Source organism: Saccostrea cucullata, unplaced genomic scaffold (genome assembly GCF_032062105.1).
Source record: "Saccostrea cucullata isolate Sc308-1 unplaced genomic scaffold, CSIRO_AGI_Scuc_v1 ctg1253, whole genome shotgun sequence".
Lineage (NCBI taxonomy): Eukaryota > Metazoa > Mollusca > Bivalvia > Ostreida > Ostreidae > Saccostrea > Saccostrea cuccullata.
Genome location: NW_026921963.1, coordinates 54206 through 74265, shown reverse-complemented (window position 1 = coordinate 74265; position 20060 = coordinate 54206). Strand labels below are relative to the sequence as shown.

The following is a 20060-nucleotide window of genomic DNA, read 5'->3' as shown; positions in this document are numbered from 1 at the left end:
TTTAAGGACTTTGATATTGAATACTGTTCGTTATTTCCATAGCCTTCTGTACATTCAAAGGAAAGTTTTTAAAGATATTGATCACTGAAAATGAATGAAACTGCGCATTCCTGGTATGTGGGTGGGGTATGATTATTTTCATCTTTACAAATAACTTAAGATATTGAATCACAGCAAGAGTTTAAGATGAACTTTGCTAAGACTACAAAATGCACTCAAACTGTTATATTCTTTGTTATATTTAGGAGTACTTTGCAACAATATTTTCAAAAAGTTGTTAACGCGAATAAGTGAAGTGCTACACATCATTACACATGAATATGATATTCGCTTTTTACGTTCAAATTAAATTTTTTACCGATTTTGAACTGGAATAGCCTCACGTTCCTATAATTAAACTGACTTTAGATTGTGTCCAATTAAATGCGAAAACAATAAATAAATTTTCTTTACCCGTTCAAAACAAGGAACACTGCGGATGGCCGGGTTTGACTAGTCGACAGGCCGAGGTCCCGTACTCCTACATATCATCCCACCTCTGATACATTTGGAGGTCCATAAATGCTATATTCTGAATTTTACATATTCATAGAGTCGATGGGTGCTGATTTTATTTAAGGGTTATGTAAATTTTGGGTTTTTTTTTACCCTATAATGGAAGATTCGAGGGTATATAGTTTTTGTCCTGTGCGTCTGTCTGTCTATTTATATGTTTGTCTATTTGTGTGCAAATACTTGATCATTACCCATAACATTTGATTGATTGGAATTTTTACTTTCATTTTTCAAACGTGTTTTCACAAATGAAGGACTTCTATGGGGAACCAAATTATTTGACCTCTTGATCTTAACTTTAGAGTTTGTCCAACTTTTGCAGGAATATACCAGACTTTAACCTTGGCCAAAACTTGTAAATAATTTGTGCTAGGGCTTTCATATTTCACATGTGAATTCAATGCAATACGACCTTTTCAGGAATTTAAAATGAAGCTTTTGACAGTGAACATTTAATTTTACCCACTTTTAAAAAACTTACTAGGGCTTCTGACGAAATTGAATTCACCGCGCAACTCGAACTGCCGGAAATTGGTCTGAATGTCGTTATAATAAAGAATTCAATACGGCAGAGAATTAATAGTTTCTACAAATAATTATAATCATCATCCATAGAAAGTAACATAATAACGATTTTTTATGCCAGAAAACAAACATATAATAAGCATTTTACATTTCGCGGATGTGAACCGGATTACGATAATGTAAACAAAAAGCAGACGAGAAGTCAAGGTCTGCGCGGTAACTTTGGTTGAGATGGTGAAACCAAAGTACAGACGCCATGGGTTCGTCTCGAAAAAGCAGAAGGAGAGATATGATAAAGTATCTGCAGGGCAATTGACTCGATGGATTAGGGGAGCTATCCTTACAGACCACAATTACTCCGCCAGTGCAACCCCTGTCAGCGTTGATCACGATCACGGTTTGTACATGTAAAATACGTAATCTAAAAGACTCGTTTTCATATCTGCATCTAAATTACCATGATTACACATAGGTCTATTAGAAATATTAGAAATATTAAAGGGAGGTACATGAATTTGTTGATGTTCATTTTATATACCAGGTCCAATCTAAAGACTTTTTGAACTATGACTACGTGTAGCTATTTAAAAAAAAAAAAAAAAATTATAATAGTTAAAGATGTGCACCAAAAGAGAAGATATTGAATTTTTCTCAATATTTCATTGAAAAACAACATGACATAACTAAGACATTGAAAACTTGTTTTTATCAAGTATATAATTGAATTTTCAAAGATATATTTTGATAAAAACAAGTTTTCATCTGATTGACAACAAAGTTTTAAAAATATAATTTTTTTTTGGGGGGGGGGGGGTATTTTATTGAAAACCACATGGCCTATTGTAATCAAAGTGCAACATGGAAATTTGAATCATATTTGATAATAATAAATTTAACTATACATGATGTTATATGTGGATTTCAATAAAATATATATATACTAGGCCTAGCTGTTACAAAAAAAAATTACATTTGCTGATGTCTTACCTTACATGACAATACTAATCAAAGATAATTACTGTATTTTATTTTAATACACTGCACGTGATGAAAGATATACTCATTTGACCCACAGGCCTTTAGATCACTTAGAAAAAAAATTGAGGTGTTAAAAAAAAAATAAAGGTATGGAACTCTTTTCATAGGGTACCTACTTTCACCAATAAAATTCTTTTAAATTGAATGCTTTACAAATTTACTTTTTATCCATATCTATCCATATATAAACAATCTTCATTCCTTCAAATTTCATTCCGTAATTCCTTATACTTCTTAAGATATTATGAAATCAATTCCGAAATTGACCTAAATTTTTTTAATTGACATCAGCTTGCCAATGGGCCCAACACTAATTGTTAAGCGGGAACGACAGGACAAATTTTCTCCAAAGTCTATTCTAAACTCAATGAATATTTGCTCATTTGAATTTGAGATTTACATGATTTTTCTTTAATTGGATCATATGATCTTACTAAGTCACAAACAAAATGTTAGCGGTCTAATTGTTTTGAAAATAGAAAGGTATATAATCATGATAATGCATTACGGGAAAAAATTGTTCAACCATATAGCTTCTTTTACATTCATAATCAAAATGGCGGTGTAGTTGTTGATGCAGATTTTAACTTATTAATACAGACTACTTAACCTTACAATCTGGAGTAAGAAATCAACTTTAAAATGTTGAAAGATCTTGCAAATGCTATGCAACTCTTCGCTGCACCTCATACACCGTCTGTTTACATGTGAATGACCAGGGGCCCAAGCAAATGTCGAGTAAAAGAAAGTAGATCATATTTTAGATTGATTTCAGAATATCTTGAGAAATATCGGTATATGGAAAAATATGTTGTATATCGGCACTATGAATTATTTTGAAAACTGGTTCTTGGAATTTAGTAAGTGTATCTAAACAGTCAACTAGTCAGGATGTGTTACAGTAGATAATAAAGAATGTGTAATGGTGATAATTTTTATTCATTATTCATAGAATTGCCAAATTTGAATATACTGGAAAGAGAGGAGGTGGTGGATGGGGAAGAAGTGACTACATCTGAGGATTGGAAGGAGGGGAGGAGAGTAGTAGAACTTGGAGTGTTAGCTGAGGGCTTGCGGGGATGTTGTAAATGTGGCTTACCATTACAACTTTCACACACTATTTCTGTGTTGACATATGGTTTAGCTTCTTTGTTAAAGGTATGAACTCACCAATTTTTGCACAGTTTGTATAAAAACAACCTTGAAAGGTTTTTCCTTGAATTTTTCTCCATATAAAACAGGCAGTATTCCATATATCCATATTTTTAGTTTTGAAAGATGTTACATTTTTTTCTTTGAAGTAATTTGAAGTAATGCATATTTAAATTCTTTTTTCCCAAGCATTTGATTTCATTAATGGTGAATGAATTTAGAACAGTGACCTGTAATTAGGGATTCATTGATTTTACATTAACATTTCAGGTCTGTTGCAGCAATACAAAGTGTAATCATATTAACCATGTAAAAACGGGGAAAAAACATGGAAGAGTGTGGGATGTAAATACAAAGCTATCAGCAGGTAAGAAGTTTAACGTACACATCCCCTACATCAGTTACATGTATATTTATTATTGTCAAGTCACAAGAGCCTGATTGAGTTTTACCTGTCTATTCCAATATAAGCAAGTTTGTTGTCCCCCTCAACAGCAACTTGGACGCACCTTGAGAAATTGTTGCTGTCTTGGGGGACAATAAACTTGCTTTTGTCCTCATAGCCAGTAAATAGGTATATGTATCTATAAATTGATATAATCAGTGGCGGATTTAAGGGGGGGGCACACCAGGCGCGCACCCCCCCTGAAATTGTCAAAGTTAGCATAAAACATAGTTTTGTCGAGGAAATGTTTCTGATGTCTACTCGGTAGACCTCATTTTTACCCTACAAAACCTCTAGAATCCAAGAGCTTCGGGGGGCTTCGCCCCCTTGGCCCCCACCAGGGCTTTGCCTCAAGGCGGCCCCCAGACCCCCTGCCTGAATCTGGCGCCCAACCCGCCAGGGTTCGACACTAACATTTTTCGGCGTTGGTCTAGCCGGACTAGTGCATCTTTAATTTTATTAGTCCACAGGCAATTTTATGAGTCCGTCAAAAATATAATTAAACAATAGAATTTACATTTCAAGGTACTTTTTATACTTTTTTTGTAATAAACAAAGCATGCGTTTACATGAAATGTTTTATACCAATATTTGTTGAAATTGCCTGATCAGGAACTAGGATCGTGTTCCCGATCTCATTATTCTCTATAAATGATTACGACATCCAAATGCCCGACATCTTTCTTTATGAGTCATAATAAATCATAATCCCTAAAATGTTTAATTTCATTCCAATGAGTCCTAAAATTAAGTGCCGAATTGACTCAGAATTACATAACTTTCCGCCAAGATGCAAGAAAGCTAAAAATACATACGGGTTTTCCAGTGAAAGTTGTCGAGAACTTCGGTAATTTTTTCCCCCAGAAAACTTTATTAGTCCATTCGGACTAATACGCCACAACTTTTATTAGTCCAAATGAAAATGTATTAGTCTGAGACTTATTAGTCTGAGACTAACGGACTAACGTTAATGTCGAACCCTGCCCGTCTAACTTCAATTCCTGGATCCGCCCCTGATAATGTTTAATTCAGAATAAAAACTTGATGAGAAGGCAAGCTATTTTTAACTTATTGAAGCCAGAGGCTCATTTCAGCTTTCTGATCTTTTTCCATTTATCTGTCTGTCAACTTTTCAAAATATGCTTTAAAGGAGAGGGAAGTGGGTACTGGTATACTGTTTTACTCTTGTGTTTTACCACACAGTCACACCTTGTTTTGGCAATATGCCATATGATGGAATTCACTTTTATAGAAATCCAATGTCTGCTTCCTATTTATCCATGTGTCTGCCTGTATATTCACAAAAGAACCTATATTCACATCATAGAAAGGGTATAACAAGTTAGAATGGGACTTTTTTTGATTTGTTCTCTAAACCACTTGACTATTCAGATGGAAAAAATTCTCTGTAGAACAGCAAAGCCTTATTACTGTATTAATCATATTGATATTGAATCATCCTAATGTAGATCAATTCAAGTTTTGTTGCCATTACCCCTAGGGGTTTAGTTTGTTAAAAGTATGGGTTCTATTTTTAATTTCTGGTAATAAAGAGAGAAAATAAATGAGACTAAGGTGAGTGTTGTATTTCACAAGCTTCTTGTTTAAAGTGATTAGATTGATTTCTTTTTTACATTTATGAATTTGTATTTACAGCAATTGTACATGTTGGTATTGGTGCAACGCAAGTCAACAGTCTCCTTTCTGAGCTGAATATACCACCTGTAAGCCATGCCATGCTGGACAAAAGACAGAAAGAGATAGGCAGAGCTGTTGAAGATATTGCTGCAGAGTCTATGTCTGATGCTTTGCAGAAGGAACTGGAAATGATGAATGAGTGTGTAAACAATATAAATTCAGTTTAAATCTCACTATTTAGCTCAAATGAGCCAAAGGCGCAATAGAGCTTTTCTGATCAGATCAATGGGTGTCCAGCATACATGTGTAGTGGTCATATGGTATAACCTGTGTTGGTTAAGTCACAATTACTAACATGTATGTCACAAACATAACAACCCATTTAATTTTACATATAAGATACATGTATGTACTAATTGCATGCATTTTTGAAGGAAAAATTGTCTTATTTTCTTTACTTATTGATGGAGAATTAAATTATAAGGAATTAACTTCATAGTTATCCAAGTTATAATAGTGTAACCTGCTTTGAAATGAAAGCCTCGCTGTATAGAAAGCCAAAACTGGCACAACCCAGGATATACAGTATAACTTGGGTAGCTATTAAATTCATTCCTAGAATGAATTAAAAAAGGAAAATTTGATTGAAGAAAAAAAATTGAAGAGTGACAGAGACACAGTCTAATCAAAATTAGATGTTAGATAATTGCTGCATCTGAACATCCTATTGCTACACCCCTAGCATTTACAACAGTTGTTATCTGTGAATAAATAATTCAGGTGAAAGCAGGTGTAAATCGCAAATTAGATATTTTCAACATGTAAAACGCCTTTAATAAGTATCATTAATTATCAAATTATAAGTTTAATTGCTCACAATCAATAACATTGCAGTGCTACTCAGAGTGCTAAAACTTCAAACGTTTAAACAATGATTTTGCAAGAGACAATAAATTGAAAATTAGGTTGATTAGAATTTGTGAGAAACAGGTGACAAAATCGGCCTCAATGAGATGTTCCCTAGACTGTAATTTTCTTCATGTATTACGTCAACAAATAAACAATGATTTTGCAAGAGACAATTATTTTCTTCAATTACGTCAACAAATAAACAATGATTTTGCAAGAGACAATTTGATTGGTTGATTAGAATTTGACCTCTGACGTGACCCTCAATGAGATGTTGTTAGATGTTTGTGTAGCGAGTATGCAAGTGGATCTAACAAATAATTTTAATTAGATTGGACAGAGACAGTGACTTCCTAGAGTATTGTGGCCCAAGCCCCAAGAGCCTCGTGTTTTAGTTTTGATCCCCAAATGAAAATCATAGGGAATACCTAATAATAATTGATAGTGATCAAGTTAATAGAATCTGATATACTGATAAATATAAGGTTTAGTCATGTACAGTATAATTTGTGTTGATAAATATGCAGAATGTTATGCACATTAGGGGGTGTTCTAAAGGAGACAGGTTCACAGTTAATAACTGATGTCTGTTATTTAACTATTTTTCAGAGAGATGAACGAAAATGGACTAGTTGTTGCTGTAGATGCTGGATGGCAAAAACGGGGTAGCGGAAAGACATATGATAGTTTATCAGGTAAAAATACTGTAAAAGCACAAATATTCGGGGGGATTAAATTTTGTTTATTCCGTTAACAAAATTCAACAAAATTAAATCCCACACGAAATTTTATATGACTATATATTGAATAGGGCTTTAAAAAAAATATGTTTGTTTCCTGTAACATTCCAAAAAAATTAAGGGTCGGTAGGTCGGGATTTTTTTTTTTCTTATGAATTGTCAAACATCCCTGGACTCAATATACCAGGTGTCATATTTACAGTGGACACCCAACATGGCATCCAAAATGGCTGCCTAGCGGCAGAAAACGATCTTCAGAAAGTTGTAGGGGGAAATTGTTGTTATAATAATGATTACTCTTTATAACTAATCAAACTTAAATGTAAACTAGGTTGACATATTTTATGTCTCAAGTTAAGCTACAAGCTAATTTTCTTTTTTTAATAAATGGAATCAGCTGATTGATCAAACGAAGTTTTGCCATTTGTCAGAAAAAAAATTCACCCGGGGGGTAATTTGAATGGGTCGGTCGGGTTACAGGAAACAAACATATTTTTTTTAGACCTAGGGTTAGTTTTAAAACAACGACGAGATTATTTTTGATGTCAAAACAACAAAATTTTATGCCCACGAAAATTTATGCTTCTACAGTAGACAAATTTTAGGAAAATAAAAAAAAATATTGATGATTAGAGTGATTACTTTCCGCTTGTGCCCAACATAAACTATGCATTAAGTTTGCTTAGGACTTGATTCCATTAAATATGTATGCAAACAGATGCAATAAATTTAGAAAGACACATATCTCAAAGTTCAACTGTCCATATAAATTGTAAAATATTCTTCTAAAGAACAGCCATGAATAGTTATGTTGCTCATGCAGGTAAAGCATATTCAGTTTTGTTCGAAATATGGACCCAAGGTGGGATAATGGAGCCAAAAAAGGATATAATGTTTACACGGGAATATATATAGGAGAAAAATCATTAAGAGTCATAATGAGTCAAATCAAAATATTAAAATATTAGGTGATTTTACACAGTTAGCGTATTCGCTAATCGCTCTATGGCACGCAACCAATTTTTAACGACACTTATTAGAAACATTATTTACCAAAGCATTGTCAATACTTAGAACACTAACTTCAAAGAAGTAGGAATTTGGTCCCTATTGCATCCTGCAAACACGTTTTATAGCAACTGTTTACTTTTTTAAAGTTGAACGATTTGCATTAATTATACAGCACCCCTCATGAAAAATAAATATTTGACCTAATTATGCTATAGTGCACTGGACGCACAGGTTCATTGCTGACTAAAGGGGTTAAAGGTTATTACCAAATGCATACATGTAACATCAGTGATCGAGTTTGATTTTCCTTGCCAAAGTATTAAGACATACATTTTATTAAGTTAAGAAATGCATGAAAAATGCTTTAATAAAAACAACGAATACATCTATAAGTTATACAGTTTTTCTAATTTGTAATTTTTCAGGTCATTGTTCCATGGTTGGTCCTCTCTCCGACAAAGTATTGTCATACTCTCTGAGGTCTAAGAATTGCAGAGTATGCAGTGTAGCTGAATCAACCAACAAGAATCCAGCAGCCCATGAGTGCTCAAAGAATTGGGAGGGTAGTTCAAAGGCCATGGAGGCAGATATGGTTATTGAGATGGTCCAAGATCTACAGAAAAGTAAAGGAATAACCATTGATGGAATCATTGGAGATGAGGACTCTACCACTATTGCAAGACTGAAAGCTAATGTCAATGCTGATATTAAGAAGTTGTCTGATAAAAATCATCTAAAGAAACTGTTTACAAACTCTTTGTTTACCTTGAAGAAAAAACATTCATCTCTAACTTTGTCTGTGATAAAGTACATTCAGAAATGCTTCAGTTACTCCATAGCACAGGGAAAAGGAAATGCTTCTCAAATCAAAGAAGACCTTTCATCAATTCCATTACACATATTTGGAGATCACCAACACTGCTCCTCAAGGTGGTGCAACTTCATTAACAACCCTAACCTGAGGTACAAGTCACTTCCACATGGAAAACCCCTGAAAGATAGGTTCCTTCAGGATGATCTGAAAGAAGTCTTCAGTTCATATGCAAGTCATTCTGATCGTCTTTCATGCTTAGGAAGCACACAGTCGAATGAGAGTTTTCACAGAATGGTGTCTGCAAAAGCCCCAAAGACCCATCATTACAGCTCTTCTTCAAGCCTCAGATATAGAGTTGCTGCATGTGTAGCCCAGAAAAATGTTGGACACAGATATCTTGTAAAGGTTTGTAAATTTTTATTTTTTCATGCTTATTGTGTCATATCTGAGTTGAACCACTCAAGTTATCTCTTACATTTGAAAATTCTGCAAATTTTAATCAAAAGCAGATTGTATTGTATATGTATGTACATTGTAGTTGTACATAATAGATTCTTTTATCCTTATTAAAGGTTAACAAGAAATTGGGCCTCTCTCCTGGCTACTATACTCGACGACAGTGCATTCTGAGGGATTTACAAAGAAAGCGACAGAAGGCCATTTCAGTGACACAGAAATTTAAAAGGAGAAGGAGAGAATTGAAAGCCAGGAAGTACGTACTAGTATACTTTGATTGTCATTTGTCAGGTGTAAAAAACCTTTTGTCAACCTCAAAAATGAAAATAAACCAAGAACAAGTGAATGATGATAAGTATGAATTTAAGTGGGAATTAATATCTTGCATGTTACTAAGATTTGTTTTCTGAATCACCAAAGATTTACGGTATGCTTGTTATAAATAGCATGGTTTGATAAATATTTTTTTCAAAGAAGGGAGGGCATATTGCTTTGCTGCAATCTTAAAATAAAAATTTTACCTACCTACATACCCAGTTTTTTAGCTCACCTTAGCGGAAAGCTCAAGTGAGCTTTACTGATAAAAATGTATCTGTTGTCATTAACTTTTCACATTTTCATCTTCCTCTCAAGAACAACTAGGCCAATTTCAACCAAACTTGCTACAAAGTTAGTATCCACTGGGCCAGGTAAGATGAAACTCATATGGAATCATCTTCAGGTAGTGTAGATTCAAGTTTGTTCAAATCTTGACCCTGGGGGATAGGGTGGGACCACATAGCCAATCAAAGTTTTACACAGGAATATATAGAGAATTTGAAATCTTTAAAAATCTTCTCAAGGACTGCAAAGCCATGATAAGTGATATTGATATGAAATCATCCTCAGGTAGTGTAGATTCTAGATTGTTTAAATCATGACCCCCAGGGATAGGGTGGGGCCACAATTGCATTTTACAGTACAATATATTTTTTAAAAAATTCTCAAGAATAGCAAAGCTATGATTGGTGATATTAATATGGAAGCATCCTCAGGTAAAGTAGAATTAATTTTTTTTTTCAAATCATACATGGTGGATCAAAGTTTTACATAGGAAAATAAAGGGAAAAAATCCCCCCCCCCCCCCCCCCCCCCCCGAAAAAAAAAAGAGAAGCTATGTTTAGTCATATGGAAATGTAAACATCCTCATGTATTGAAGATTTAAATTTGTTTAAATCCTGATCCTTTGTGGTAGGGAGGGAAACAGTGGGGAATCAAATTCAAATTATTACTAAGTAATATATACGAACAAAATGTTAAAAAAGTTATATGCTGTATTGATATGGAGGCATTCTTAAGTAGTGATAAAATTTAAGCCCCCCCCCCCCCTTCAGTAAATTACATGTACCATAACTTTTCTATTCTGGTCTACTTTGTGCTCTTTCCTTGCCGATGTGCTCAGGATTTTCATTTATTTACAACTCCTAATTTATTAGCTGTACATTAGGTGATTGTTTATTTTGCTAGGCCTTTTGTAAGACCTCAGTTTAGAATCATTTGTTTTACAGTATACATCTTCTTTACAGAATTCAAAGTATTTCTACAAAAGAAACAAGGGAAGGCATCAGTTATTTAACAGGATGTGATCTCCAGCAGGCCTCTGACATCGTTGAAATTCCAGCTCCAAAAACAATTCCAAAGTATGATCATCTCCCTTCAAGTCAGCTGTTAAATGCTGAAGAGATCTATTTTGATTTGGAAACTACTGGACTCGGTAAGAACCTAGATTTAAATGTTAAGTCAATGCTGATGGTTATGGCCCTCTTCCGGTATTTCTTTTGTATGCATTTTGAAGGAATAATACTAGAGTTATCATAGAAAACGAATAGAAATGGAGACTCTTGCATAATTCCGGTATTGGTACAAGTAGTTGAGCATGTTTTATATCTTTCAAAACTTTACCCTTCCTTCTGAGGACACTGATTAAAAAGAAATTGCATATTCTGAAAGAATTCAAGCATCTTTGAAGGAGTTAAGTCTTGGGGAAGAGGGTTACTATTATTATAATGTTTCAAAATTTTTTAAATCATGCATACTGTAAACGGATTACATTTGGCTGTGTATTCTAATAGCGGATTTGGCGAAACGCAGCAACCGCTAAATCAAGTACAACGCTAAATGTCTTGCACATATACACATAAAGAAGAAAATGAAGAAATGCGCTAAATCAAATCTACGCTTACTTATTCAAAAGTCAATTTCTGCCAAATATCATACATGCTAAATATAATACATTTACAATATATCAATTTTTGTATGTATTTTTTTTAATGCTTTTAATTTTAAAAACTTGAATTTACTTAAGGAATGAATTAAATAGCAACCCAAATTATACTGTATTACCTGGGTTGGGGCAGTTTACGCTTTCTAAACCTCAAAGCGGTTTATAAAAAAGCGTAAACTGCTCCAACCCAGGTTGTAGCAGTATAATTTGGGTTGCCATTTAATTCACTCCTTATGATTTAATTTTCAATCATCAAGAATATAAAACAAGACAAATTTTCTCTTTATAACGCCTTCAAATAGTTCATATTTTAAACGTAACGTCAAGCGGATTGATACAATTTGATGTAAGTCATTGTGACGTAAGCAAACCAGATTATACAATTTAGATTAATTTTTTATCCAATCAAATGATGCGTTACAATCAAAATTAAATTATTTGTTTTTTATTTTTAGCAAGGGATTCTCATATTGTGCAGTTGTCTGCAGTTAGAAATGATGAGGTTTTCAACAAATACATCATTCCAGAAAAACCAATGTCCTCAAAAGCTACAGAAATTACTGGAATAAAAGTAGTCAACAATAAAATGTACCACAATGATGAGGAAGTTGAGACAGTCAGCATTAAGGATGCACTGATCCAGTTTATCGACTTCATGAAGAAATCGGAGTCAGATGCTGTTCTAGTTGGACACAACTCCAAAGTGTTTGACCTTCCTGTGCTGTTCAACATTTTGAGTAAATTAAACATTTTGGAGGCATTCTCATCTGCAGTCATTGGTTTCATTGATACCTTACCTCTTTTCAAAATTTCGCATCCAAACCTTTCATCATACTCACAGTTACACCTCTTCGAAGAAATTCTACAAGACAAATACAGTGCGCATGACTCATTACAGGATGTCTTAGCCTTGAAGAGATTGTTGGACCATACAGGACCTTCCCCTGAAGTCAAATGCTGCATCTTTCACTTCAAACTCTGCCTTTGCCATATTCCATCACAAGAACACAACAAAAAGTCTAATGAGCACACTAAAGCCTTTATTGGACCAAAAGGTGATTTCGAATGGAATGGGAAATAAGATTGCCAGCAGTGGACTCTCCTTATCACACTTACAACTGGCTTATCGCAGAAATGGTAGGGAGGGAGTACAGGATGTGCTGACAGAGATAACAGATAACAGTGTGCGTGTGACAAAATCTAGAAAAATCATTGATTCTGTTGCAGATTTTCTCAGATCTGAGCAGTAACGCAGTTGTATGATGTTCTTTGTATGTAACTATGTTATTGTTTGTTTGGTTGTTTGTTTGTTTGTTTGTTTGATTTCTGTGAGCCAGTGCTCACTAGTAATACCCTCACTCTGATGTGAATATGGACAGACAGGAATAAACAAAGTTAATTGACAATGGATTCGTACAAAAATGAATCCAACCATATTTCATGTCTAAAAAATCAAGCATCTGTGATGAGTAGTTGTGGAGAAAACTGTGACAAAAATTTATTATTTGTGGTACAGACAGATGCACAGATAAACAGGAAGTTGACATCAGATTCGTCTAAAACCAATTCCAACTGTGATGAGTAGTTGTGGAGAAAACTGTGACAAAAATTTGTTATTTGTGGTACAGACAGATGCACAGATAAACAGGAAGTTGACATCAGATTCGTCTAAAACCAATTCCAACTGTGATGAGTAGTTGTGGAGAAAACTGTGACAAAAATTTATTATTTGTGGTACAGACAGATGCACAGATAAACAGGAAGTTGACATCAGATTCGTCTAAAACCAATTCCAACTGTGATGAGTAGTTGTGGAGAAAACTGTGACAAAAATTTACTATTTGTGGTACAGACAGATGCACAGATAATCAGGAATTTGACATCAGATTCGTCTAAAACCAATTCCAAATGTGATGAGTAGTTTTGGAGAAAACTGTGACAAAAATTTACTATTTGTGGTACAGACAGATGCACAGATAATCAGGAAGTTGACATCAGATTCGTCTAAAACCAATTCCAACATACGGCATGGCTAAAGAAAGAGTGTGCTAAAACTTAAAGCATCTGTGATGAGCAATTGAGCATGATGAGTGATTGCTGAGAAAAATTGGACAAAAATTTGTTACTGACAGAAAGACACACAAGTGTAGAAAGAAAAACAGTATAAACCCTGTGCTTCAGAGCAGGGGTATAATTATGCCATGTACTATTGTTTTTTTCAATGTTTATTGTTATAGGTAGTTTGTAGTTGAACAAAACATTTTCTTTCCATTCAAAATAAATCCTTATTTAGAAATTGACAACAATTTATTTTCATTACCCATATTTTGAGCATACATGAAAAATTAAAAGGTGTTCATTGATATTTATTGAAGAAGACTATGTGCATATTAAATTGAAACATGCACAAATGAATATGAAAGGACATTCTGTAAATGTTTAATATTGTGTATGACCTATACTTGGCAGTAATCTATTTTTCAACAATCGGGCTAGGTTTGATTTCTAGCAAAATTTTTATTGTGTACTTATAAATACGCAGGTCATAAAGTTAGCGATGTTCTTGATATAGCAACAGCAGTTTTCTGTCAAAGGCACAAAAAATCTAATGTTTACAGTATATAAAAATGTTGTATGTTACTTGTAAAGGTAACAATTTGATAGATCTCTATCACAAGGAACATGGATCTGAATAAAGTTAAATAGTTGATCATTTTTCATCTTGAATAAAGAACATTTTGTTTGATACAATGAAATCAAGAGAGATTTACATTGCATGACGCAAATTAAACTAGCTGTTATTGGTACAACTAGTAGTTCAAAACATTCATTTAGTCTTTTTTTTATTCCCTTCATTTTCAATAACTGGAATTTTGCTGTGAAACGTTTATAGTGAAATGATTACTATGTGGTGGTTTTTAGCTCACCTGACACGGAAGCCCGAGTGAGCTTTTCTGATCAAAGATTGTCTGGCAATCGGTCTTTTGTCTGGGGTGTGTAAAGTTTGATATATTTTATTTCTTTGAAAGACCAACTGGCCCAATTTCAATTAAGGGGATTTAACTTTGTTCATAGGAAGTGTCTCGCCCTCTTGAAGTGGGGGGTAATTAAGAATTTTGGTGGCATTATTCAAAAATCTTCTGAAGAACCACTGAAGAAAAGATGACATTTACGTGAAATTTAGCTTCATTACATACCCTATATTCAATAATTCCTGGGGGAAGGATGGGCCACAAGTGGAGCAAAGTATGCATAGAAAAATATTTGAAATGTCTGTAAAATTCTCTCAACTCAGAACAGGCAAAGCCATGATTAGTCAAACTATTAAAGAATTATCCTCAGGTAATGTGAGTGGGCATGAAAATTGATATTAACCCCCCCCCCCCCCCCCTCCCCTCTTTCCCCTAAGTCTTAAATAGTCCCCCAAAAAATGAAATGTCCCTTTTCTTTTAAAGAAAAAGATTGAGTTTCAATACACTTATTCATTTAGGCAAATAGAAAATCCCCCAAAATCATGGAAGAGGCAAACAGAATCAATCCGAATTTCCTCTGGTCAAAATTTGAGAAAAATGGGTCAGAGGAAATTCAAGTTAAAATATCTTTAAAAGTAACTCATATTGATATACAATTTTTTACACCATTTGAAAGCACTTCATCTAAGTAACAAATATATATAAAAAAAAATACTTGTTAATTATTTCTAAATTATTTTCCAAGCTCATTTTATAAGCCCTGTGAAAGGAAAAAAAGGCATTTTTTTGTATGAGGGTGTGTGCTTTTTGATAAGAATTAAATTTTATCTTCTATCAATTATCATTATTATTTTATCAATATTTATATTCCCTATGACTACTTTTAAAAGATAGCAAAAGGTTGGAATGATTTGAAAACATTTCATAGTTTAAAATAAATATTAAATATGTTGGACACAAATTTGGTCTTTTTCTTTACTAAAATGAGAGAATTACCTCCCTTTGTCAGGAACACCTATAGCTTGAAAATTAAATCATATTCATATGCATTTTTCTGGCTTAAAATAATTTATTATGTTTATTCTTACAATTAAAAAAGAAAAAAATCATTTTCAATTATTTTTAATGTCAGAAGCCAAACACCTTAAGATGCAAACAGGTCTTAGCCACCAATTGCAACAGCAGATACTGTAAAAAATCTCGTTCTGGTTGCATCGGGCAAACAAACGGACCCCCAAAACGTGCGTGCATTCTGGTGAAAGGTGGGGTAAATTGATTATCTTGTAACCTCTATTTTAGCATCTACGTACTTATTTCATCTGATTTCATTCGTTACAACGATGGTGTCTACTGTTCTGAAGGATATGGAGATAACGAACAGTATTCAATACCAAAGTCCATAAAACAATACAAAATAGGAACAGAGCAAACAAATAGTAGTTGAAAAGGTCTAATGCATGTGCATTATGCTCGTTTTTAATAACCTTAAATCGATTTGATAAGAGCAATTGATTTAGGAAATTATCTTGTATGAGTAGTACTTTTGCAGTGTAAACTAGAGGTACTGTGAGCAATGAGCTCACTAAATGATACCCGCTGCCTCCCATATGTACATGTATAAAATGGCAGTGTCCATGTTTTGCTATGGGAAACCAAAAATATGTGTCGAATCAAAGATAGGAGGTGCACAATGGCAATATGTAATAAAGATTCTGTGAAAGTTTCATTAAATTTCATTCAGTGGTATGAGAGGAGTTGCGGATAAGAGATGGGTACCCCAGAGCGTAACCGGCAGACGGACGTACATAACGATTACTATATACCCTCCCGCTTTTTAAGCGAGGGGTATAAAAAGAAAGGTATTAAAGGTTATTTCAAAAATTATAATTTAATTTTATATTTAAATCTGATTTATAAGAGACTGAATTTAAGATAATTTACATTAAGATTTCAACTGTCCGGTGATACATGTAGTCCTCATGTAACTTCTTCATGGTACTATTTTTAATGTTTCATTTACTTGATACATGCATGGCTTGCAAAAATAATTTTTAGTTATTTCCTTTTTGGTCTGATGTAAGTGCAACACTTGTATACTAGTATTTTATTCTGCTTGTGTTCGTATTGAGTGTAATTAAAATTATTTTCATATGAAAGAGCAAGACTGAGAAAAAAGTATTGAAACTCATAGTTAATATAAAATGTTTAACTTGGCAGTATTTAGAAAATGATTGGAATGTACAATTAAATAGTACATTTAAAAGGAAAAACTGGCATGAAGGAGAAAACACTATACTTTACGGGTTTTTTTATCTTAAGTTTATCCTTTGATGATAATCAAAAGGATTATAAGATTCAGGATTTTAACGATAGTTATAAATTTTAAAATCTTTGCATTAGAGCATCCACTTTTTCACTCGTTTATAAAAAAAGATCAAAAGATTAAAGCCATAGAAAAAAATATATAGAAGCTCTTCTTAATCATGACAATACTCTGTCCTGAGTCGTATGAAAAGTTAATCAAAATTTTAATTTTAAATCTAAAAGTATAGATCTGGGTTCATATGCATAAAAAATCTAGGATTTTTTCATAAGTATTATACTTATTCCCAAATCAAACTGCTTAACTAAGAAACATACTTTAAGTTTCATGCATAAAAATTCTAAGTGCCTTACTTAGTGCATCTTTGCAAAGCATATCACTACTTGCTTAAAATAAAACGTCACAATGGTGTGACGTCATTGCGGGTTTTGACGATATTGAATCTCCCGTTCTACGTCATCATCATCGTCTGAATATGGCAGAGAAAAAACGTAAACCGAACTGGACAATGGAAGAATGTTAACATTTAACGCGTTTATTCAACGATAATAAGAAAATTTTGAGGGCTAAATTCGGCGCCAGAGTGACCACTCAAAAGAAGAGGGAGATTTGGAAAACTATTACTGAAGCAATCAATGCAGCCAACCCTTCAACCGTCCGGACTATAGAAGAAGTCGAAAAGAAGTGGCACAACATCTACATGAAGGGGAGGGGAGAAATTTCTGATTTTAGAAGAAGTTTGCAAAAAACAGGTTCGTGAAATGTTTGGCATGCTTGTAATGTCAGCCATGTTGTTTACCGTACCTAAGATACAAGTGATATAAGGGTGATAACTCTATTGTCGGTATTGAGGCATTTTAACGGGATGTAAGCAGTGAAATTCCAAATTTGATATTCCAAGTTAAGAGACTCATAATGTATTAAAAATTTATTTTAAGACTGCGGAACATTAACTGGCAAAATTGGAAATTTACAGCTTACGTCAATTCTATCTGTTTCAATCAAAACATTCGGTGATAGACAATGAAATAGGCGGATACAATTCGACGCGGACGTGGGGAAAACATCGGATTGAAATAGCAGATCAAAATTCATTTTCAATCCACCTGAGCTGTTTTCAAAACAAAGGGTGAATGTACGATCCAAAATTCAACTAATTTCAACTCCCAAATACATATTGTTTGAAGTTCACATTGATACGAGTTTTAGCTTATAATTTTAAGAACGCGAAAGATCATAGATCAGGAGATATTTGATTCTAGAAAAAAAAGGGGGGTAAAATTTGTATAGTCAGATTATGGCTTAACATGACAATATATTTTATTTGTAGGATTATAAGAATGCATGAGTTATAAACTTATTCTTACTGGAAACTGTAATGGACAACTTTATTTAAAAAATCGTTCAGCAACCCCCCCCCCCCCCAAAAAATAAAAAAAAAAACAAACAAACATAAACAATGTACATAATTTTTATATTTACCAAACAGAAATGAAATATTTGTCCCATAAATATTAATTTATTTAAAACACTGGACAAAAAAAATTCAAACTGTACCAAAATTCAAATTATTTGTCTTCTGGATCAAACAATAATAATGTGCCTTCTAGCGTAGCTGCGGTGGATTGAAAATGAATTTTGATCTGCAATTTCAATCCGCTGTTTTCCCCACGTCCGCGTCCAATTGTACCCGCCCATTTCATTGTCTATCACTAAATGTTTTGATTGTAACAGATAGAAATGACGTAAGCTGTGTATTTCCAATTTTGCCAGTTAATGTTCCGCGGTTTTATTTAGTACCAAAGTTACATGTCTAATACTGTACCGTAGGCCTTTTGGGTCGTTTAAATTCGAATAACAAAAGATAGGTGTCAAAGACTGAAAGAGTAGACTGTCAAATTTGGAAAGTTTACGCAAATTCAGACGACCTTGGTAATCATGCAGATTGTTTAATTTTGATTTATTAGTATATTATTGGTCATGGTGTCACTGTGTGTACCCTAAAGGCCCGTGCGAGAATATCCATACCTTTATTTTTTTTATAATCCCCCCCCCCCCCCCGACCAATATTTACCGAAAATACTTTAAATACACAATCTAATAAATAGTAAATCCTCTCGCATACTCGCTACACTAACATCGGATCTAACATCTACTTTTAATTAGATTGTGCACACCGCGAAGAACTTTTATATTTTCCAAACAAGTGCGTAGATCTATGTAATAATGATTTGTCCAGAAACAGAAAAAAATCATATTGTTAATTACAATCAGCTCGAAAATTATCAAGCCATATAGTGAAAAAATATGACTTTCTCAGCTAAAGTGATCCCCGGTATTTCTTTGATAAAGAAAATGTAACTTTTCAAATACATGAAATAATGGATATATCTTTTTGAAAGCAACAAAAAACAAATTTTAAATAAAAATAAAATGCTTCAATTTACATAGGTGGAGGACCGGTAGAGAAACCATTAAGTGCATTGTCACAAGCGGTTGAGGAGGTAATTGGTGAGGAAAATGTTTCTATCTGCGGAATATCTGGGGCCTTTGATTCCTCTTTGATGACGTTTAACAATTTCAACAGGGGGATGGAGGACATTCCATCGAGTTCACTGCAAGGGTAAGGCTTTCTTAAGTGTCAGTCAACTTTATTACTGTTTTTTAAATCTCGGTATTGCCTGTTCATAACTGATTTTAATTTTTTTAAAATAGTAAATCAATAATTTGATGTTCATAAATGACGAGTATAATTCTTTAAAAATTATTTTTAAACAGCCGAGTGGTGAGGATTTTCAGCTCGACCCACAGCTCTCAACGTGCACGAGTCAGCCCATTATCCAAGAAGACGTGTCACTGCGTATCTCGACCTTCCCGATGCCGCCAAATTCTCCAAGAGAAACTACAAATACATGTAACCTAGCCAGAGAGAAACTTCAACTCGAAGTTGAGAACCTCCGTCTGAGAAATGCCCTTCTGAAGCAACAACTGAGAGACTTTAATAAAAAGGACTTATAAAACTTTTATTCCTTTTCAAACATTAATGTTTATACTGAAAATAAATTATATTTGATGATGGTAAAATAATAGACAAGAGGCCCAGGGGCCACAGCGCTCACCTGAGCACATCGGGCTTGAATTTATCCCCCCCCCCCTCCAGGCGTTCATCATCTGAACAAATTAGAATCTACACTACCTGAGGATGATTCCATATAAATA

The 20060-nt window shown here is 33.7% G+C and overlaps 1 protein-coding gene across 1 annotated transcript; it reads left to right on the top strand.

The window, feature by feature from the left end:
• Window positions 1-1108: 1108 nt before the first annotated feature.
• Window positions 1109-19859, top strand: LOC134260973 (uncharacterized). The gene is made up of 12 exons (XM_062743476.1): window positions 1109-1477; window positions 3071-3276; window positions 3541-3637; window positions 5372-5552; window positions 6872-6957; window positions 8439-9232; window positions 9400-9539; window positions 10849-11036; window positions 12002-12601; window positions 19293-19345; window positions 19429-19464; window positions 19620-19859. The coding sequence occupies exons 1-12, from the start codon at window positions 1312-1314 to the stop codon at window positions 19857-19859; spliced, it is 2787 nt and encodes a 928-aa protein (XP_062599460.1). The 5' UTR covers window positions 1109-1311.
• Window positions 19860-20060: the final 201 nt, after the last annotated feature.